General features: G+C 35.1%; 4 protein-coding genes across 12 annotated transcripts in view; 3 read left to right on the forward strand and 1 right to left on the reverse strand.

Annotated features, from left to right (window-relative positions):
* LOC113395011 (mitoguardin) overlaps window positions 1-7,793 on the forward strand; it is a 50,810-nt gene extending 43,017 nt beyond the window's left edge. The window contains exons 4-10 of the mRNA XM_026632526.2: window positions 3,728-3,894; window positions 4,336-4,518; window positions 4,891-5,000; window positions 5,440-5,608; window positions 6,348-6,452; window positions 6,661-6,789; window positions 6,995-7,793. Of these exons, the coding sequence (XP_026488311.2) occupies window positions 3,728-3,894; window positions 4,336-4,518; window positions 4,891-5,000; window positions 5,440-5,608; window positions 6,348-6,452; window positions 6,661-6,789; window positions 6,995-7,309 (1,178 nt within the window). The 3' untranslated portion in view covers window positions 7,310-7,793. The remainder of the gene's footprint in view (window positions 1-3,727; window positions 3,895-4,335; window positions 4,519-4,890; window positions 5,001-5,439; window positions 5,609-6,347; window positions 6,453-6,660; window positions 6,790-6,994) is intronic.
* On the forward strand, window positions 1,526-3,333 carry LOC113395102 (uncharacterized). 2 transcript variants are annotated; one of them, XM_026632665.2, is made up of 4 exons: window positions 1,526-1,678; window positions 1,832-2,029; window positions 2,262-2,553; window positions 2,761-3,333. In XM_026632665.2, the coding sequence occupies exons 2-4, from the start codon at window positions 1,832-1,834 to the stop codon at window positions 3,051-3,053; spliced, it is 783 nt and encodes a 260-aa protein (XP_026488450.1). In that variant the 5' UTR covers window positions 1,526-1,678; the 3' UTR covers window positions 3,054-3,333. The 2 variants fall into 2 exon arrangements, with proteins under 2 accessions (XP_026488450.1, XP_064076650.1); XM_064220580.1 differs by lacking the exon at window positions 1,526-1,678 and having other exon boundaries at window positions 1,808-2,029.
* A 2,832-nt stretch (window positions 7,794-10,625) lies between the features above and the next one.
* LOC113395016 (eukaryotic translation initiation factor 4E-binding protein Mextli) lies at window positions 10,626-20,610 on the reverse strand. 8 transcript variants are annotated; one of them, XR_010309984.1, is made up of 14 exons: window positions 20,125-20,404; window positions 19,795-19,919; window positions 19,459-19,612; window positions 18,951-19,104; window positions 18,300-18,501; window positions 17,030-17,101; window positions 16,678-16,738; window positions 16,398-16,536; window positions 16,174-16,311; window positions 15,378-15,564; window positions 14,369-14,434; window positions 13,679-13,791; window positions 11,988-12,144; window positions 10,626-11,942 (listed from the first exon to the last, which is right to left on the reverse strand). XR_010309984.1 is itself a non-coding variant. In XM_026632549.2 (13 exons), exons 2-13 carry the CDS (start codon window positions 19,913-19,915, stop codon window positions 12,043-12,045), a joined length of 1,509 nt encoding a protein of 502 aa, XP_026488334.1. In that variant the 5' UTR covers window positions 19,916-19,919; window positions 20,411-20,610; the 3' UTR covers window positions 10,626-12,042. The 8 variants fall into 8 exon arrangements, 6 of the variants coding, with proteins under 6 accessions (XP_026488334.1, XP_026488325.1, XP_026488351.1 ...); XR_010309983.1 differs by having other exon boundaries at window positions 11,973-12,144; XM_026632549.2 differs by lacking the exon at window positions 20,125-20,404 and adding an exon at window positions 20,411-20,610 and having other exon boundaries at window positions 10,626-12,144.
* A 253-nt stretch (window positions 20,611-20,863) lies between these two features.
* Piezo (piezo) overlaps window positions 20,864-22,261 on the forward strand; it is a 45,905-nt gene continuing 44,507 nt past the window's right edge. The window contains exons 1-2 of the mRNA XM_064220187.1: window positions 20,864-21,062; window positions 21,243-21,309. Of these exons, the coding sequence (XP_064076257.1) occupies window positions 21,246-21,309 (64 nt within the window). The 5' untranslated portion in view covers window positions 20,864-21,062; window positions 21,243-21,245. The remainder of the gene's footprint in view (window positions 21,063-21,242; window positions 21,310-22,261) is intronic.

Consider the following 22,261-nt stretch of genomic DNA (forward strand, 5'->3'; position numbering starts at 1 on the left):
ATTTAAAAGATATCGATAGCACGCGTATACAGGCAATTAAAATGATAAGGCACCTCTACTCGGAGAATTAAATTAACTATGTTTGTTTCATAGTATCCAAAGGTCATTTTATTAAATAAAGAAAGAAATCAATCAATTTGATTTCTTTATTATACAATATATTTATTTATATTGATTAATACTATGTCCCACGGCGCTTGAAAGTAATACCTGGTTAAATTTCCGGTAAGGTGTATTTTGTTACACAGCGTTTCCAAGAGAAATACAAGGTGGTGGTTAGAAATTCGGGGTAGATGAATTAATTACGGTAACAGTAAGCTGACACCCGGTTGACTGCCCCGCCTTCCGCCATTAAATTAGCATGAGACGTGTGTAACAATTAGAATGTCATACTTATTTAATTATTATTATTCATAGAGTTATAATACTATTCAATTAAGCAGGGATGTTTTTAAGCCAAGGGTTTAATTTAAACGTTTTATTTGTTTCATGTTGTTTTATTTTTTTGTAAATTAATTATTCATTCGCTATTACCTCTAGAGAAGTAAGTTAGGAGTCGTTTCTCAATAGGTCGCCCTGTTCACTGCCCTGTGGTAGGGCTTTGTGCAGGCCTGGCTTTGTGGGTATGGTGCCCCACATTATTCTACCAATTATTCTACCTTCAGAGACATATTTCGTATGGTCTTGTTTTGGTTTGAACGATTAGTAAGCCATTATATTTCCCATTAACAAGAGATACTACATAGTTTATTGTTGATAATAAATACATTTAGGTCTTTACATGTATCGTTTAAAAATACACGCAGTTTTGATCTAATAGAATAAACCTACAGCTACTGCGATGACGACTATTATAAGACGGTTTTCTATGGAATTATTAATTAATAATATAGCATAGCTATGTACCCAATCAGATCCCACTGGTATTGGTTTCCAAAATTATAGAATCGGAAATGAATTTCCATATATTCCTTTCATTTTAACAACTTTCATCCTGTTCATATATATATTTAACCCCTTAGGAGCTAGAGCTTAAAAATCGAGTCGGGAACCACTACCTAGTCCATTTGCCCGTTCACCTATTTAAAAAATACACTCACAAGATCTCTTAAACTTTACGGTATAATTGCAGAGTATAATATTTATAGCCTTATGAATTGTGACGTGTGAATTGAAATCAATATTAACTAATAGTTTCAACCATATAATAGTTTCAATCTACTTAAGATAGTATCTGAGCTACTCGAAGCTAGATGGCAGTTTTAATAATTTTATAATATAATTATTCGTTTATACAAAAGTTGTGACATGGTAGAATTAATTATTATTACAATACTGTCTTTTTATTTTATAAAATATTTTCTTGATTGAGCGACATCTATCATTATCAGTGAAAGTTATCACAACACACTTTTAGATACAAAGTTAATGTTCTAATATTTATTCGTAAGAGGGCGCTCTACGTTATTTGATGATACCAACATTAAAATATCAACTAGAATTATTTTTGTTATAATCGAAATCGAATATTCCAAACAAAATGTCATTACAATAGCGATCGCCATTACATGTCTCTTAGCAAATTTAGCGTTCGCGAAAGAAATTGCTTGTGTCAAAATATCGCGCGCGCGATTTGTTTTGTTTTCAGTCGGTGAATTTAGTGATTCTTTTTTTTAAGGTAAGTGATAAAACATTTTTTCATATTTAAAATAGATATGGCTTTAGATTTTGTCAGTAAAAACAAACAATATTTATAATTAATTGAGTAAATTAATTAAATGTTGATTTATTATTATCTTAAATCTTAATGCTTGGATTGTTCTTGTTACAGATGGCACCCCCCCGAAAGATAATTAAGCGACAATTAGAAATATTAGTTGATTATCTAGAAGAAAATAAAGATATATCAGGGGGCACACCATTTTCGCCGGTGGGGCTTCATGCAGCTAAGGTTAAATGGACCATGGTCGCAAAAAAATTAAATGCAGTAGAAAATGGAGCCCAGAAGTCTCCTGAAGGATGGAAGAAGGTGCGATTACACAGTAAATAACAATACATACGACGAACAATTCGATATTCAATGCCTTAATAATTCATTATAGAATATATTTGAGTCGAAGTTTGTTATAATTCTTAATATATTAACAATTGATAAGTAAACAATTTTTTTTTTAAATTAATATTATTAATATTATGTAAATTTTGTTTAATAAAAATGAGTACCTTTAATGTGATAATATAAATTTTATTTTATTTTGTAGTACTGGTTTGAATGGAGACACAAGTGTAGAAAAAAGGCAGCTAATATACAACAGAATCAATTAAATTCATCAGGTAGTGGTCAGAAAATAATGCTTAATGAAATTGAATTGAGAGCTTTGAATATCAATGGGAATGGATGTGAAAGAATAGAACCTCCCGTGCCTTCCTCAAAAAAGTTAGAAATTTTTCTTTCTGAAGACTCGGACTCCGAACATCAATTGAAAATTGTTGAAGATCAAGATCAAGATACCGATGAAGTTAAAGTTCCTCCCAAAAGAAGATTGACCACAGGTATTATAACACTAAATTTACAAAAAATATGTGCTTTATCTTTCACTACTAGTACTTCAATTTAAATATTCCAATACTAAAATTGAAATAAATACTAGGTTAGGTCACAGAAACCAGAGAGATGCTTTGAACTTTTACAATACTTATTTATTCAATATCAATTTTGTTTCCTATAAAGTTTTTTTTTAATTTAATTTTTTTCCTCAGAAAATTCAACAGTGACACCTCCACCAGAGTGGGCAATGGACTTAGAAGACCGCAGAATAGCAGCTGAAGAACGAATAGCCAAGGCTCTAGAGTCGATAGCGAATATGATGCAAGTGCAAGAAGGTAGAAGATGCATAATAGAGGAGAGAATAGTTGAAACATTGACAGCCATTGCGGGCAATCTACAAGGATTGAACTGTGGTGCAAATCAAAAAAATTCTTTACAACATTTGCAGCAAACAAGTCATGATCAACCAGAAACATCCTCTATGAAGGATGTGATCTTTCTTTAATATAAATGTTAAATATTTTAGAATTAAGATGTATATTTTGTGAATAGTAGTAACTTTAAATAGAAAACAATTGGTAGAGTGATTCAATTTCAATAAACTTTTACTTTAATGGCATTTTTTGTCTAGTTTATATTTTTTATTAAGTTTATTGATTTTGAATTCACCGTTGAAAAAGTTTTATTGGTCCCAAGACTGCAGTTACGTACATCCTTGCCTATTGAATTGTGTATAAATTAGGATCATAGTATTAAATATAGACAATATAATAAAATTTAGTTAGGTTAGGTTAATAGATAAAACTGTCCTTTTCGATGCCATGATAACTTTTAATTGAAACAACACTTAACTAAATATGTAATTACCTTTATTTTTAACCTATAAATGGTGTATGTTTTGTAAGTTGTCCTTAATAATAAAATAAAAAAATAAAATATTATACAATAAAAATAAATTATAACCAAAAAGTGTTTTTCTTTATGATTTCCTATAAATTATAATATTGAAAGTAAAATTTTAAAATGACATTTCCCTATTCTAAGTGTAATTATACAATATTTTAGGAAGTACAATTACACTTAACCTTTTTTATTAATTTTTAATTACTTATTGAAACCCCAAAAATCGTAGACAAAAAACTTAGAGCAAACGCTAACACGGTGGTGACGTAACGGCAGGTATGGAGGCGTTGGAAACGAGCATCAACTACTGGGAGGACGCGCTGGCCGCGTTCAGCGCGGGCGCGCGCGGCGGCGTGTCGGGCACGCTCGCGCTCACGTCGCCCGAGGAGGCCGAGTTCTGCAGGGAGATACAGGACCTCCTGCAGAACGCTTATCTCTTGCAGGTATTTTAGATACTTAATACAATAAACGATTTATTTTTTTATTTTATAAAGGTCGGCAGACGGCAATCGAGTCTCCTGATGGTAATTATGCTGAAACATTAATAATTGATTTTAGGAATAAATTATACTTATAAAAAGTAGTAAAAAATTCTGTTTTTTTATCTCATTGTCTTCGTTTAGTTCTACTACTTATATTGTATTCTGTAATATGTATTATATATTATATATAGTATCTATTCTATTTCACAGAAACACCAGAGTCAAGAACGCTCTATAAAAGTAGGGATTGTGTTGACCTCTTTTATAATAGTTACGTATAAAGAGAATAAAGAATTAAATAAGACTCAAAAACTCAGGAGTGATAATTATATAATTGTAAATGCCGCTACGCGCATACAACATTCGATTTTTTTATTTAAACACAGTATCTGCTCATTGCAGGAGCGATGCGAGCTGCTCTTCTTAGATCAGCGATCAGTACTCTTTAGATCTGAAAGTGGTGGCCCGGGAGGAGAAGGTTCCGTGGGGCGACGCACGCGCCTGCTCTCCTCGCACACTACGTCGGAGCACACGAGGAAGGAACATCACTCGAGTGCGGAATCATTTGCTTCAGCTGAAGATCAGGTTAGTTATTGGCTACGCATAATATGCAAATATATATAAAATAAATAAAAATAAAATACATAATATTACTTAACGTTAATATTAATGAGAGTTACAGGTCATTTGGAACCTAAGTTATATTAATAGCTCAACATCGGCTTCTTACAGACTTGACGCTGAATTGAAGGGGAAATAGAGATATCTTGAAAACTACTATTTTCAAATATAACTTGTCTTATCTTTTTTTGAAATACAATTGTTAGTGAAAGTAAACAAAATTTGATTACATACTCAAATATTTAAATCAGAATTTGCTCATTATCATTCCCATTACTTTGATTCATTTTATTTTTTGCAACGTGTTTCTCATCGCGTCATAATCTTATTTTTTAGGTAGGAGATTTAAGAGAATTTGACGATTTAACAGAATCCGTAGCCGAAATAGAAAATTATGAATTATATCAAACGGCTGTTAAACAGCTCGAAGGTGGAATACCTTACAGGTGAGTTGTGATGTATATTTGTGTGCTTTAATTTGAATTGTGTAGAATCAAAAACGACCGCCAAACTGAAATACTTAGTATTCTTGTTTTCCGGTTTGAAGATTGTATGAGTCAGTGTAACTACACGCACATGGAACATACATCTTTCCATGGCTGGTGGCATATTGGCTTTGTAAGGAATAGTTAAAATTTCTTACAGCGCCAACGTCTGTATGGCGTCTGTGTGGTGGCCCATTTGTTCGTTCGCTTACCTATATTAACAGAAAAAGGCGACAATTTATTTTTCACACAGCTGCCCTAACTCTACATCTTTTATCAAATGCTACATACATACGAGTACAAACGTCTCGAACTCGAAAGTGTTTATCTTTGGTTGCACGTCGTTTACCGGGGCTTATAGCTCAATAAGTCATAGTGAATAGTGACGCACATGCCACAGGACGCTCCGCACGGAGGTGGTGGGCTGCGGCTCGGACGCGGAGTTCCTGTGCAAGCTGTGGTGCCTGCGCGCCGGCTTCCAGGTCGCGCTGCGCGACGGCGGCGCGCGCGCCTGGTTCGTGGACGCCGGCCGGCAGGTGCTCACCGACCTGCTGCTCTTCGCGGACAAGGCGAGTTCGCCGCTCGCTTATGCTTTGGACTCGGGTGGGCGCTGCCCGGTACTCACGACGCATGGACCGTCCCCGAGGAGGTTGATAGGAGACCGAGAGTCCGAGACTTGACTGTATTGGCGAGGCTCCCACCGTTTCCTGAGTTAAAATGGGGTTGATAGTAATATATTACTTAACATACTTTCACTTCCGACATAGAAATAACCATTGATGCAAAAAAATGTTTGCTGCACTTTCATTAGGCTTGATGAGATTGTGAGCTGAATTGCTAAAGACATGGATTGAACCGCTTCTGTTTGTATCCCCTCAGGTCATGTTTATTTTGAACCCTATATTATTGTGGACCTCTCAAATTCGGTTCGAGTCTTAGCCTAGCCGCCGCGCGATTCTATGAAGGTATGACTTTCACAATAGGTCGTGGTAGGTCGAATTTTATTCCATAAATGCAAGTTTCCTCACGAGTCACGCTGCTATCCTTCACAGCTGAACATACATTAAATAGAATTGCTCGTGAAAAATATTGGTGCTGTATATCCACTAGTTTATCTGTTGCGCTACCAAAGTTAAGTTTTCGAATTTGGTACAAAGTAAGGGACTATAAAAATATAATTATGATCGGTATGTACAGATACTAACTAATATTTCAATATATTATTGATATCAGAGTATGTGGTTGTTCGAAAATGCTCGTAAGATAATATTATAACAAGTAATTTTACCTATTTATAAATGTTTTCAGGAACCGAAGGAATTTTTAGTTGCATACGAAGAAATGGTGTCGTGGACGAGCGACATCGCTAATTGGCATACTATTGAAAGCGAACTCAGGAGTAAAGGTGTCAAGGTACGGAATATTACATTCACATTTGTGAGACGACCCTAATAAATTCTTTAGTCGTCAATAAATAAAATGATTATATTGCTCATACTAATATGAGCAATATAATCATTTTATTTATTTATTTACTCCAATCTGGTAAAATAATTCCATATCCTCCTCTAATTTGTAGGTCTTACAAATAAATAGTACTCGAGTGTCTCGATGTCGGCAGGTGGTGTCGTTCTACGACGTGGTGCTGGACTACATCCTGCTGGACGCGTTCGAGGACCTGGCGGCGCCGCCCGCCTCCGTGCTGGCCGTCGTGCGCAACCGCTGGCTCTCCGACGGGTTCAAGGAGAGCGTACGTGTCGCTGCCTGTGTCTTACTCTTACTAGTCTATCGACTAATCAAAGACAGTGAGATTTAGATATAGACAATTTCACTACTTTTTACTTATTTGATATAATATTCCTAACATAACAGCGTATATCAGGTTTCCATTACCTCTTCGGTACTATTTAATTTAGTTTCTATTGTTTATTCACCCGATGATTAATGTTTTGCAGGCGCTGACGACGGCCGTTTGGTCGGTGATAAAAGCGAAGAGACGGTATCTTCAGTACCCGGACGGCTTCATGTCGCACTTCTACTCCATATCCGAGCATTTGCTGCCGGTACTCGTCTGGGGATTCCTCGGACCACGCGAGCGACTGAAAGTCGTTTGCGAGACTTTCCAAGCGGAAATCGTCGGCTTCATTTCAGATCTATTCAGCTTCCAGAAGTGTCGATACACGAACGTCGAGGACCTGGCGGTGGACATCATGCACAACGCGCGTGCGCGGGCCGCCAGCATCACGGACAAGCTGGCCGAGCGGAACTGAACCACCCGGCGCTACTGCCCAGATACTTGTAATCCATGTATTATTTCGTTAACAAAACCCAGTAGAAATTGCCTACGTGTGCGGCATTCGCTTGCTAACGATGTAATAATGGATTTTTGACGCATCAAAATAGTTTAGCGTGTTTTACACACTACGCTTGTTGGACAACATTAAAGCTGTTACATATATATATTATATTATGTTTAAAGCTCAAAATGCCGGCCGCGCTTCCTACCTGCACTTTGTCTACTTAACACACACAAAAGGCAACATTAATAATTTCTGGTGCCACACACATGGCTCAGTAGAACGCCAATCTCAGTAATAACGTTAGCAGTTACCGTGCAGGTGGAGCAGAAGTATGAACAAAATTTGACAGCACAGAAAAATGCCACCTCCTTCTCTTGTAACTTTGGCTACGAGTATTCTAGTCCTGTCAAATACGTTTAGATATTGTATATATAAGAATTATAGGCAATTTTTATTTACATTACATTAACAGCCTGTAAATTTCCCACTGCTGGGCTAAGGTCTCCTCTCCCTTCGAGGAGAAGGTATGGAGCTTATTCCACCACGCTGCTCCAATGCGGGTTGGTGGAATACACATGTGGCAGAATTTCGTTGAAATTAGACACATGCAGATTTCCTCACGATGTTTTCCTTCACGAATTATAAACACAAATTAAGCACATGAAAGTTCAGTGGTGCTTGCCTGGGGTTGAACCCGAAATCATCGGTTAAGATGCACGTGTTCTAACCACTGGGCCATCTATATATATAGCTATCCAATAATATTTCACTTCTAGAATTCTTTGAATAATTTAATTAAAGCTAAGACAATAGTATTCATATTAATCGCAATAAAATGACATTCCGGATGCAATTAATTAATGCTTATTATAATAAACCCTATCGATGTTAGTTGATCGAATGACGTAATTTGAATGGGAATCATTGTAATCGCATTTATTTGTAAGATAAAGTGACTTTCATATCCAGTGAAGTATTTATGAAATCAATTGCATTTGCAATATTCAATTCTAGTTTAAAATCGTAATGGAAAAAAACAAAACCTGCCTGCATGAATCATTATAAAAAATAATGTGCCATTGTAAAAATATTTATCTACATTGTAATATTGAAGAACAAATTAAAATTATTATTAACATTAGAAAAATGTATCAAGATGAGTATCAATTTTACGATTGATAGATTTTTCGGTAGCTAGTTACGTTTAATGACCTATGTCGTGGTTAAGTAATTCTAAGCTTATTAGATGTTGTTGTATCTATGCAAACATTAGGATAGGTGTAGTGCAAATATTATGAATATTCGCTCCTAATTCAGGCTCTCCGACCGAGCGCTCTTTAAAAACAATTGCAAATAAATTATAAGGGTTACAAAAATATATAGAGCTAAAAATACCATAAGTATCAATTAAAGTAATCACTGAAATTTAAACTTTTATTTATATTTAATTATTATTAGTAAATTTTTGTCTTTATTTCTTTTTAAGGAAATATTTACTTGAAATGTCCGATATATATTTAATATTCTCTCTTTAACTGCGAGTAAGTGGCTGTGAATAAACATAGACCGTTAATGTACTATTTAAACATTCTCTCGTGTATTTTGGCTTCTCCAGGCAGGGATAGTCCTCCTAGGATTTCCAATTGCAGAGTCCTTATTTTTAAACCCAAATTAGCAAACAATAACCTAAATTTTATTTACCGAAGTTAAGAAAAAAAAAAATCCTATTTGCTGCAATTTCAGAGAGGATAATTTTATTTTTATATACTTTTTGTTACTGCGAATGTTTTAAGTAAGCTATAAATTATATTGTTGTATAATAATCCTATTTTGAAATGGTTTTAATAATGTATTACACTAAAACAGCATTTCTTCATGTATGTACTTATCAGATCACACAGGGAAGGATAATATTGAAATTTAGCTCAATACTTGACTGCAGATATGTGAATGTTGTACAGCCTAAAATGTATTTATTTTGTAAATATATTTATCAATGATATCCGAGTTTAAATTTTTTGATTTAGTCTTATGAAACATGCTAAATTGTAATATGAATTCAAGGTTAAATGTAAAGAGTACCCAAAACCGATTGAGAAGATTACGAACGCTAGTTTACTCTTAATGATTAAAAATATTTTTATGCAATGTGGCTGTGACGTCAGCGCATTAAATGATAATAATGCCCCTAATAATGTATGTTTGCGTTTTATGACCAAACATAAAATAATACATTAACACTATATACAACATTAACTCAGCCACATTTCTTTTTCATTTTATTAATTTGCAACATCTATAACATTATATTGTTATATAAATACTAGCGGGTCAATAACCTACTGTTAAAATAAGTTAAACGTTGCCGTTCCGACTATTCATTCACAAATATTAAGCTATATGTACTCTATTCCAACCATGACATGAATAAAGCTAAACAAACAGTATTTGATAGTAAATTGACGATTATTGGTTGAGAGCTTGATTAATCTATGATATTCACTATGGTTTTGCGAAGAAATGCGTTTTGAACGTCGTAGAAACTGTTATCGGAATTTTGGAAGTAACATTAAATTTGAAATAAGTATAGTTAAGTGAAATTGTGTTTTATTTTTAATTTTGAGTTGTGTTTTACTTTGTTTTAATTTCCGTGCGAATTATTTTGTTTGAAAATGTCTTTTTTTTATTCGTCAATTTGTTTTTTCGATGATTTTACCAGCTTTATAATAACTAGTATCAGTCGTCGTTTTATTTAATGTGTTAATGTCGGCGCGCTGTATAAGCATCGTATTGATCATTAATGAAATAAAAAGTTGAACATGATCAAAGCTATGTAATACGCTCACACGTTAATCCCCCTCAATTTCAAGAGAATGTTCATATTAGATATGGTGAATAAAATAACTTTGAAATGTAATGTAAAATAACAATCGAAAGATTTTTTTTTTGAAGATTGGTCTTGTTTCACTGAGTGTCTTTTCTGCCACAGGTACAATAATACATAATTTAAGTTTATTATACTTGTTTAATTTTTAATAAATTATAAACCTTCTCTTGAATCACTCTGTTTGATGAAACTGCGTTAAAATTCATTTCGTAGTTTAAAAGATCTAAGCCTACAGACTGCGGGAAGCGGCTTTGTTTTATACTATGTAGAGATTTATGTCTATGACATATTTTAGACTAATTTATGATTAGGAAATATATTTAAAAAAAAAACACTTTTATTCTATATTAAATATAAGCTGTACTATAGGAGAGAAGGTTATTATAATAAAACGATTGGTTATTAGAAAATTTAGTATATATCATAAATTTTCACAATATAGCCTTGCCTTTACTTTGGACGTAAAACAAAAAAAAATAATAATGTGTAAACAAAATTAAATTTAACGATAATACCAATGAGCACCAATAGTAATTTTTGCCTCATGAATCATTCATAAATGTGCAAATGAATAAAAATTTTTTTCAATGACTTATTAAATAAAGTGCATAATATCTACCCGTGTGTTGGATAGTAACATTTGTAAAGATAATTTTTAGCTTCAAGTTAAAGTAAAAAATATTTTCAACCCAAGTTGTTTATAATAAGTTTATAATTGCCAAAACTTGTATAATGTATAATATGTTCGTATAAACATTATAATATTCTCAATCAAAGCTAAAGAGTAATATACTTAACAGTCTTAATGTAACACGTAATAGATATTTCTGTTTTACTTTCTCAAGATACTCTATATAAATAAATATTTGGAGAAAGCCTGACAACAACGTTAGTATAATAATATTTTTTATATTATAACAACAATTACTTATAATTTATTTGGTTTAGTGCACAGCGATTTAGAATATATAATAATAATAACAACGTAAATATGTTAATAATTTTTATGTATTACTTTTTAATAAACTCTAGATTGACAGGCTTTCTCAGAAACATAAAAGCTTAGACATAGTGAGAATCGACACCTTCGCCACAGGACTAGACACTAGATACAAATCTGAATATGAGTATACAAACACACAAAGAAATGCATGCATTCTTCTTAAAATAAATGGAATCACTCTGTGACTTTTGAAACTAAAGGTTTCTTTAGTCAATATATACAATAAAAGTTAACTAACTCGGGATACTCAAATGGATCTCAAGAAAATTGCGGTGTCTCTTCTAGACCTTGTTCTATGGGGGGTTCGTATAATATTAAAACGTAACAAATATTCAAGAATCTGTTTAGAGATCATCATTTGCTGCAGACTAATAATATCTAAAATCTGTCTTTAAAAGGAATTTATATTCGAAAATATCTATCACAATTTTCATCATTTAGATCCACACTCAGTTTCGAGAGTATACAATCGTTAAGAATCACGGTATGTGATACATCGACATTAAATAAATAAACATTTTGGTGAGCTAATACTTTTAGTAGGTAATGAGTCCGCTAAATTAGTCACATTTCGTGTAAGCAAAAAAAAAAGTCAATAGACGGACGGCTAAAGCGACAAGAGAATTCAGACCTAATAATACGAGACGACGTACTCGCACGCGGATCGTTCGAGAACCATCGGAGGACGAGTACGTCGCGAAGCTGCGCTACGGGCGAGGGCGTTACGTGCGAGGGCGCTACGTGCGAGGGCGCTACGTGCGAGGGCGCTACGTGCGAGGGCGCTACGTGCGGTGCTAAAGTGCGGGGGGGGCGTCACTCGGGCTCGGGCGAGTCGGGCGCGTCGAGGCCGAGGCACACTCCGGCGGCGCTGCGCACCTTCTTCAGGTAGCTGACGCTGTCGAACTCCAGGCAACTCTGTACACACCAATAACGCTGTTAGCCTACTGGCGGCCTCTTCCTTCTTCACCGTTTGTTCTTATGCTGACTATTTCGACAATTATGGGATATTTCTTGATTTTCACCGTTAGTTTGGCATTATATTATTGAACGAACATTTTTATCAACGTATTATCTTACCTGTCATTTAACTTTTTTACAATTTCGGTGTAAACTATTAAATACTTCTACTTAAGATTAGAAGTATCATAACTAAAAGCACATGTTTGCTGTAAAGCCTTCTATTATTTATACCTGTATTAATTGAAAATATAACGAAAGATCAAAAGCCTGTTATTAGTGTAATTTTGTCGTTCAAAGCATCATAGTTAAGTGTGGTGTTAGTATTGGTGATAACAAGCGCAAGGTGCAGTTCATTTTATTAGTGGGAATGAAAGCAGAGATTAAGCAAAGACATATAACATTTTTCAAATTTATTTAAAAATCAGAAAATGACAATGATAATTAACACTGGTAATTTTTAAAACAACACAACAAGACACGAACGTAAAACGAAATCTAAATATTGATATTCAAATGATATCGATTCAGAGGTGACGCAACTTACTCGCCTACCTGTACGGAACGCCACACGTATATCCATTCTGTCGGAGCAGCATGAACATGACAAATTTCTCTTATCAAGTAACAAGTCATATAAACATATATAAAATATCTATCATAAAAATTTATCAATAATCAACAGGGAATATATAACATCTATAATTCTAATCTTATAAAAAATGTAATTCGATCAGTCTATGAGATTGAATAAATCAGTCTTAATACCGTTTTGAATCAAACTTAAATTAAATTTTGATTCGAGTAACTATGATCAAGTTTGTCGTGTTCGCTCGCGAACTTCAGGTCATCACAAACTAATTAAATTATATAAATCGGTGGGAGCGTATAACTAGCGTCAATCTTAATGTAAACTTACATTACTGAGATCATATGCTTCTAACGTCAACCTTACAAGGTAATTTATGCTTAGCGTTTAATCTAATAATCTAGAATAACTGGCTCTGCCAATGGGTAAACACGGTACAGAGTAAGAATATCACATCGGTCACCGAGATTTAGATTTTTCTAATCGTTTAACTACTAGCAATAATTGAAAGCGGTCGCATGCAGTCGTGCAGTTAAAAGCTTTTGATGGGAATCGTGCGGGGAGTCACGCAAGAACGCGATCGTCGCGAATCGAAGGACGACAGTTAATCGAGGCTGCGGATACGAGCCCGAAAACAATCGTATAATCGTACAATATTTTCTACAAGAAATCTATGTACTATTACAATCGAAACGGAGATCACCCTCACAAACGTGAGCCCCCGAGGAGGGTGGAGGCCGAAACAAAAGGTCATCTTATGGGTCGGCCTCGGGGGAAGGGGCGCTAGTAGAAGTTGCGGCAAAGCAGGGCGGCGAGGTAGTTGGGGTGGTGCAGCGGCGGCCACAGGCGGCAGGGCGGCGGGGGCGGCGCGCGGGGCGCGGGGCGCGGGGCCGACAGCGTTACCTTGCGCGCCAGCTCGGGCGGGAAGGCGGCCAGGCCGGCGGGCGGCAGCTTGCTGAGCGGCGAGTCCGCATACTGCACCAGCGTCTCGTACGAGTACGTCTGCCGCGCGCCACCTGCGACCGCGCACACGACATGTACTCGTTTCGTTCGTTGCGAGATTGTTAAGTGCAGACTAGGCTTAGTGGCCTGAGGAGAGATTGGGAATTTGAATTTTAAATTATATATCTAATTTGGACCTTTAAAATAAATCTGAAACAAATGTTCAGTTAAAACTTCATTCAACACTTCGTACATATAAAAAATAATATAAACCCCATTTTTTTATTAGTATCGAGTTAAAAAGTCTGTGCATGAAAGTAGCATTTTATTTTTTAATCTTATCAGAAGGTGCGTGTTTCAAAATTTAAATCGGCAAACCAAGCTATGAAAGCATGAGTTAATGCAGAACCCTATTCCACAGGCATAATTGCGTGTTGCAGTTTTAATTTCGCTTTATAGTGTGCGCGTCAGTCACAGTAAGCATCAATACATAGATAAGATTTAAAAAGGAAATTGATCTTTAATTATATTATTATTTAAAAAATGCAACGTTAAAAATGATATAGCGAGTGTGAAATATACAACAACAATGTGTTAAATAATCGAAGTAAATATGAGAGGCATCGCTGCGGCGCGGCGGGCGCGGCTTACCTGCGCTCTTGTCGGTGGAGGCGGCGCGCGAGTAGCGCGGGCGGCGCGGCGCGGCGTCGTCGGGCGCTGCACACACACCCACAGCTCGCACGTGCACGCACACGCACACCGCCACCGACCACGGCGCGCACGCGTTATGCAGAATCCACTATCGCGATCGCTCTTACGCCGCTTTTACTTTTGTTTTAATTAAGTCGTTACAGATAAGAAAGCTGCTGCGTCCGTTTCGAAAGAAAAATAGAAGAATGAAGTTGCTATTCCGTTGTTCATCTGGACTGCGGCTCGAGCGAGAGACAAAATTACCATGTATTCGATGAAATCGAATACTGCTCGAGGTGCGAATTAGTTCAATCAAAAAGATTTTTATTAATTGCATCTTTCTATTATTTGTCTGTTATCGTTTCATTACAATATATCGGCGATAGTTTGATTCTGCAAAACTGGTGGCTCACTGACACAGGCAGGTGGTAAATATTAATAATGGCCGAATAATGACAATTAATTTGGAAAACACCGCCGTGACCGTGGTTCGAAATGGTCAGTGACTTGAGATTACACTTTTAAATGATATAATACATAATTATAATAAATACATAGATTATATAATATTGTAATTAAAACTCAGTTGAATTCTATAATAATGACACGATGTGTTACAGTGATATCAAACCAACTAAAACTGCATTTAATTAAAGAATAATTCCGATTCAAATAAATTATATGTCACGCGTTTTTTAGTCGAAAATTCCTAATCACCCATGCGATTGCGATCAGCGTCAAACGGTTAATGTTAGCGATCTTTTGCTTGTATAAACTGAAGTAATCGAAGTAATCTCTACCAAAATCTCCCATGCGAGTTAAACTTTCCTTGTAATATTTATGATGGCATGCCATTAACTAGTCATTTTTAATTTTTCAAAGAGCTCAAACGTGTCAACCCTATCTTCAATCGAAACTCAAGATATTCATTGAATCAGTCGGGAGCGGGTGGAGGCTCGGCGGGGCGTACCGTCGTCGTCGGGCGGCGCGGGCGGCGCGAACACGTCGTCGTCGGCGCCGTTGAGCGCGGCGTCGTCCCGCAGCAGCAGCGCGGCGGCGGGCCGCTGCGACAGCGTGAAGAAGTCGCCCGACCCCAGCGCCATCGCCTCCAGCGCTCCGGCGCTCTCGAAGTACTCGTCCAGCACCAGCTTCGCCGTCTGCGGTGTACCGGGCACGAGTTGTAAGACAACTGTGACGTCACGTGGAGAGTTTTGTGTTGAGGTACGATACGTGGACTTAAATCGTGAGTCGATTCCAACCGTTCAACTAATCAGGCTGTATCACAGTGTATCAGTCACACGTGATGTTTACACAATTCATGGAAAATCAAATACCTGTTACGCCGAAATGTCATGGTCATAGATTTTAAATTTATTTTCATGAGAATGTAAATCAGGTTATACGGGATAACCGCGCGCTTTAAGAATGGTATGGTAATTTACCAAATAATATCTAAAATTACAACTTTCGGGCGAGCAGAATTTCTGAAAAATAATTAGTTTACTCAGGAAGATTGTTTATTATATTTTGATTATTTAATGTATGTTTTTCAACAGCAGAAATTATTTCGTGTAATTGTAATTTTAAAATGTTACTTCTTTTCTTCCTCATTATTTTAATCTAATAATAATCTTATCTCTTAGGTAACGCAGTAGCAAAAATTCACACTAACGTCTCGCGAATTGTCACCGATAGCCGATGAGACGGACGGACCGCGAGCGTCTCAGTATTTATTTAAATATAAAATAAATATCATCAGTGAATACCTTAACGAGATCCAAATTGTTGCCCGTGATCTTGATGGAATGGTCCCCAAAAGTTACGGTATATTTATACTCTCCCAACGCAGCATCGTTTGTCGAGAAACTATGAAGCAAGGCTCTCGAATTGTTGTGGGGAGACTTCTGAAAATAGATCAAAGAACACTGTCAGCAAAGCGGCATAAAATTAAAAAAATAGAATATTCTCAGAGGCGGCAGGCAGAGCTCACCTCTCTCGGGCGCTCGTCGGAGCCGGCAGAGTCCAGCGAGGCGCGCGAGGTGGCCAGCGCCCCCCCCTCCAGCGCGCCCTCCAGCCGCACGGGCGACGCGTTGCGGCGGATGGTGTCGCCGATCAGGTGCTTCGCGTGGCTGCCGACACGTACGTCAATGATCTCAATTTCGTACAATTACACTTGAATTGTAATTTCACTTAGCACATTCAGCGGCATTTCGAAAAGCCCAAACAGTAACGTTGGGATAAATATATGAAATAATAAAATTCATGCTCACTTGACGTTTTCCTCGTTGGGGCCAGTGATCTGCACGAGACGCTCCTTAGCTCCGGGGCTCACTGAAAGCACGTCAACGTGAGAGCGATAATGACTTTATGTATTTATTGTGAACACAGGAAGCTCTCAGCTAAATAATGCTTTAGTAGGCAGGCTTGTTAATATAGTCGAAACCGTAACCGATCACGTTTGAAATGTTAATGAGTGGATTAATAAATTATTGTCGATGATCTGGGTGATTGATTTAGGTAATATATAGGTAATCATTAGGACAAATAATGAAGGAGTTGTGATAGTTTAGAGTATAGCCCGGCACACCATGCGCAAGCTTCGCCTCCCTCGTGCGTTCATACCTCGCTGAAACGATATGATCGTATCACTTAGCTCCTCGATCATGTGCACCCGCCTGCCCTTGATACCCATCACTGCAACACCACAACACAACTTCAGACATCCGACTCACCTCTGCGTAACGCCGTGAAACATTGGCTCGACTCATGTAAAAGACTAATGCATAGAAAACAACTGTTTCAATAAAATTATTACACACTAAATTGTAATACATATCACAAAACGACAACGAAGTAAAAAATGGAACGAAATAAAAAAAAAAAGTCTGATATAACATAAATAACGAATTTTAACCTAGGTAATAAATATCTCAGCATTGCCATAATCATGCAAGTTTTAAAAATAAAGGATCATAAACATATGACTAATTATAAGATATAATCTGATTGGTATCATGCATATTTGTTCCCACCATTGTTGTTACTCATGTTTAGGGATTGCAATCCGGCGTGATTTTCAATCCGGCCGGATTCGACCGGATTCATCATTAGCTTTTTAGCGGTAATCCAAAGTAAGGCGTTATTCTTTACCTGTTTCATCTGTCACATACGTTTTCAGTTACATATAATTTTTTAGAAGACAATCTTTTAAAAAGCTTTACTAGTTTTGGCACTTTTTGAAGAAACTCATTGTATCTAAGAATGATTTCTACTTTAGAAAGATAAGGATGACTAGGATCAGTTATTGTAACTAACTCCTCGTTCATCATCATTTGTTGTGTTTTCGTCATCTGTATCTGATTCATTTGATGTTGTTGGCGTTGTTGCCAGGCGGTCATGTGCCTTCTCTTCATTATTTTTATATAAAATATCGACCATAGCTAATCATAGCTAATGTGCGAATCACAGATGTTCATAACAATTCATAAGCTTACCTACTTTGACTATGAATCTTGCTCATGCCAATAATATCAGTTCAGTATCATAACTGAAGTTTTTTAAGCAGTGCTGATAGTATGTTCTGCAGTACATTAACGATGTAATTTAATCAAGCATAGATTAAAGAGTTTTTAACAATTAAGCGCATTTAAAGTGTCTACTCATACAACAGTTCTATCATTTTGCCAAAATTGCTAGCACCGGATCCGGTAGACGTATAATGAAGCCGGATCCGCCGGATTACCGGATCCGTTTTTCCGGATTGCAATCCCTACTCATGTTGTTGTCATCCATGCAGTCATATATCTTACAGGAGATAGATTGTAATATATAACCAAAACGAAATAACAAGTCTGTTCTCTATGATCATTTAAATTAAGAATAGATAGATGACCTTTCCCTGAGTCTGCATTGCGTATGACGACCTCATCCTTGGAATAGTTCTTGCCGGGTATCTTGGTGGGCTTGGGGAATTTGCCCGAGGTCTTGATAAGCTCGCCGGGGCCGAGCAGCGTGGGCGGCTCGGCGGGCGCAGCCAGCGTGGGGGACGCCGCACCGCCTCCGCCCGACCCCTCCATCGTCGGCACTAGCAGCGGCTGTGGACGGTCGAGTCGATATTATTAGCAGATGTAACAACATAACTACTTTAATTATGAAAAAATTTACAAAATTACTGCAGATTCATGATACTATCCCCAAGTTGGGCCAATATAAACATTAGATTTCTGCTGAGATATTTTTCAGTACAAGCCTGGTGTCTGGGAATTGGCAGCAGTTAAGTGGATAAGTCCATGACAGTGAAGAAATAGAGTAGGAAGCTGTGTGTATACACACACTTTTGTACTATAATATGTCTTATATATAAATAGTTAGTCTGTTAATATGCGTCGCCATAGCCGTAATCAGCAAGACCATAACAAATATTTAGCAATCAAGATAGACATCTTTAACTTTTTCACAATAAAAACATTAAGATCAACATTTAAATATATTTATGTACATTATATATAATTAGAAAATAATGTGTGAATGTTGAAATTTTTACCTCAGCATGTGTGCCACGATGTCTATAGTATTGACTCATGTAATCGGATCCTTGCCAATGTTTAGCTCGCAACTCTATTAGTTCAAGCAGATGAAGTCTAGTTTTTTTATCCAGCCGCTCATCCTGGGATCCATTGCGGAAAACAACGAAATATCTGAGGATTTTTTTAAATATTTATATTTATTTATACATTTTAATTGATAGTATATTGGTATAAAGAAAATGAATTATTGTGCTTAGGCCAAGTTTGCTCTTTACATAATTTATTAGTCTCTTGGAATAATAGCTCTTTTCAGCATTTTGATATGATAGGTAAATAATATCATTAAAATCATTTTTTTTATAAAAAATAAAACTGCAACCAAATTAAATAAAAAACTGTGTTTAACAAGCAGATCAGGAATGCCTTTATGACTAATACTTCTACAAAAGATGAGGTTCAACTATCTGTACATTGCTTAATGTAAGAAAAAAAAAAGCTTTGTGTGTATATAGTTAGAAAACTGACCTGTCAAGAAAGTCTTTATAGAGTGCTTCCAGCTGGGCACCATAAAGCTTAAGATTAGAATACATAGTGGCCACATTGCTTTGAAGAGCTCTGTCAAAGTTTCCTTGCATCATTTGATATGCTACCGCCTCCGTTAAAACTATCAGGTCATCAACTGAAACAAAGAAAAGCTTAAACATAAATAAATATATGATGTTTCTGTGTTTGAAAATTTAAGTCAAGTACAAATCGATTATAATTAAAACTACAATATACAATGATTGAATTGTTTTTAACTAAACTCACACAAAGATGTAACTTATATAAAATTATATTATACTCCAATAAGATTCTTACCAGAATTAATTTTGACATCTAAAACAGAGTTACGGTTATGTGCGGAACTGGTCGTCGATTTCAAGGGTCTGGGCACTTCAAGTTTCTTTACCGTGCGGGTCATTTTCGTTAGGGTCGACATGGTGCTGTTCAAATATAAACACACAAAATAATATCAAAACATTACGCGTGCACAATTAATTATAACATACTAAAGCCGTCTGCAATATTAATGTTTCGATGTGACGTGCCTAATGATGATAGATACATATTTGTTGAAGGAGTGTCATAATTTATTCATGATTAAACAATGGTACAGGAACAATACAATTAGCAAAAAGAGCAACTCACTCATCCATGGCGACTGCTATTCGATGTACACTACGACCACTATTAAAGCAAAACGCGTAAATAAAAAGTGAAAGTGATGACAATGATCCTAGCGAATAAATTCGGAACAAACCCGATACGTGTTCATTACTCTTTATATTAGTTTATTTTCTTGTAATATAGAAGGAGAAGTGAAAAAATTTTGACTGTGAACTAAATCTAATACTTTACTCGATGAAAAACATTTAGACAAAACAATTGAAAACCATGGAACACGATGAAATAAGAAATAAACAAGAAAACTCACCTGGCTACGCCATTAATTCGCAATAAAAATAAATTTAGTGTGGTGACATGACTAATAAAAAGGTTTCACCTCAAATTAACAAAAATAAATAAATTAAAAAATATTTTATGAATAAAATATGAATTGTGATATTTATTTATGAAACTATTTTAGTAAATATATCATTTTATTTAAATTAAAAAAACCGGTCATTTTATAAAAACATATTGTATCCATCTATGCAGTCTGCACTACAAATTACAACTTTAATGTTGCCAGAGTTATTATATTTATCTTTCACACAAAACAAATAGAATTAAAATAGTTGTTCCAAAATTACTACACATTTTTAGTGAATCATCATGCAGGTATGATAGGTTTCTTTAATCAACTCTTGATAACATTCAAAATTATAACTGAGAACAAATTAACACTATACCTTAACTTGTCAATGTCAACACTCAACATGTCAAGTGTCATGAGGGATTTTGTTAGAGGTGGTCGTGTTTTGGTTTTGAAAATTTTCACTATGCAAATATGAATAAGAAGTACGAAAGTTTATTTTACCAAAAACTTTTAGTTTAAACTTTGCTAAGTGTTTAAACAATTAAGTAGTGTTTGGTGATGTTTTTTATTTGAAAAACTATTTGTATAATGGACACTTTAGTATAAAGTAAGTTATAAGAAATAAGTTATGATAAACTATTTTCAGGTGTAATTCATGGATAAAAATTTAATTAATAAAATATTGGGATTTAAAAGGATTTATTTTTGAATAATATTTTTTTTCTTTATATAGATATTACATATATTCTCATTTAGAACATATTTTTTTTATGAACTTTATTTTCAGATAATGCATAAATACTATATCTCGGTGTTATTAGTGCGCTTGGTTCTACCAGCGTCACTTCTTCTTGGTAAGTTATTTTATTAGTCAAATTTATTTCAAGTTTAGTATTTATTTTACAACCTAATACCTACATATTACTATTATTCATATTTATTCAGAATGCTTTATGTTAGTGATATATTGCGAATACATGACTAATTATGTTACAAATAGATATTATATCATTGTTGGATTCTTTTGGATTGGGCCATTGTTACATAATGTTATATTTTTTATATCATTAATGAATTTCAAAATTAATCTTTATATTTTACTCAATAATTACTAGTAGCTTATAAAATAATAATAGTGCATTACATGATAACCTTTAGGCATTTAGTGAACATTTTTTTTTATTACAAAGTAAAAGAATCAAGAAAATACTATAATAAATAATAATAATAATATAACTACAGGATCATTTTATATTCAGCAGTTTAGGTTGCATCTGTAATGTAACCAAATATATTTTTTTTATAAATTAAATTAAAATTTATTTCCAATACTTGTCATTTAATGTAATGTAAGCAAGTAAAATTGAATTTATTAAAATAAATAAGATTACATGTTTTTAAAAAAAAATATTCCTGAATATGTTAAGTTCACACTTTTAAACTATCGGTGAGTTAAATGGATGAAGATGAGTAAACAGAGCTGTGCTTAAAATATTTTTTGCTTTGCTTAAATAAACATAAAAATAGCAAAATACATCCCGATCAGAATAAATTGTTAAGAACAACTTTAATTTTCAGGCCTGAAAGCATAATTTTGCTTATTTTAATTTTAAATATAGTTTTCTGATTGGGCTGTGTAACGTATGCAGCCCTATTATTAGTTTCTATTGAAAAATTTACATTATGACTGTAGATTTTAGCATTGAACTAAAGTGAGTGGCTTCAGTTGTATTTAAAATACCAATAACAATTTATATGTTTAGCAAGTATTTGTATTTTAAATACAAATGGTAAATATGATTATGT

Source organism: Vanessa tameamea, chromosome 4 (assembly GCF_037043105.1).
Source record: "Vanessa tameamea isolate UH-Manoa-2023 chromosome 4, ilVanTame1 primary haplotype, whole genome shotgun sequence".
NCBI lineage: Eukaryota > Metazoa > Arthropoda > Insecta > Lepidoptera > Nymphalidae > Vanessa > Vanessa tameamea.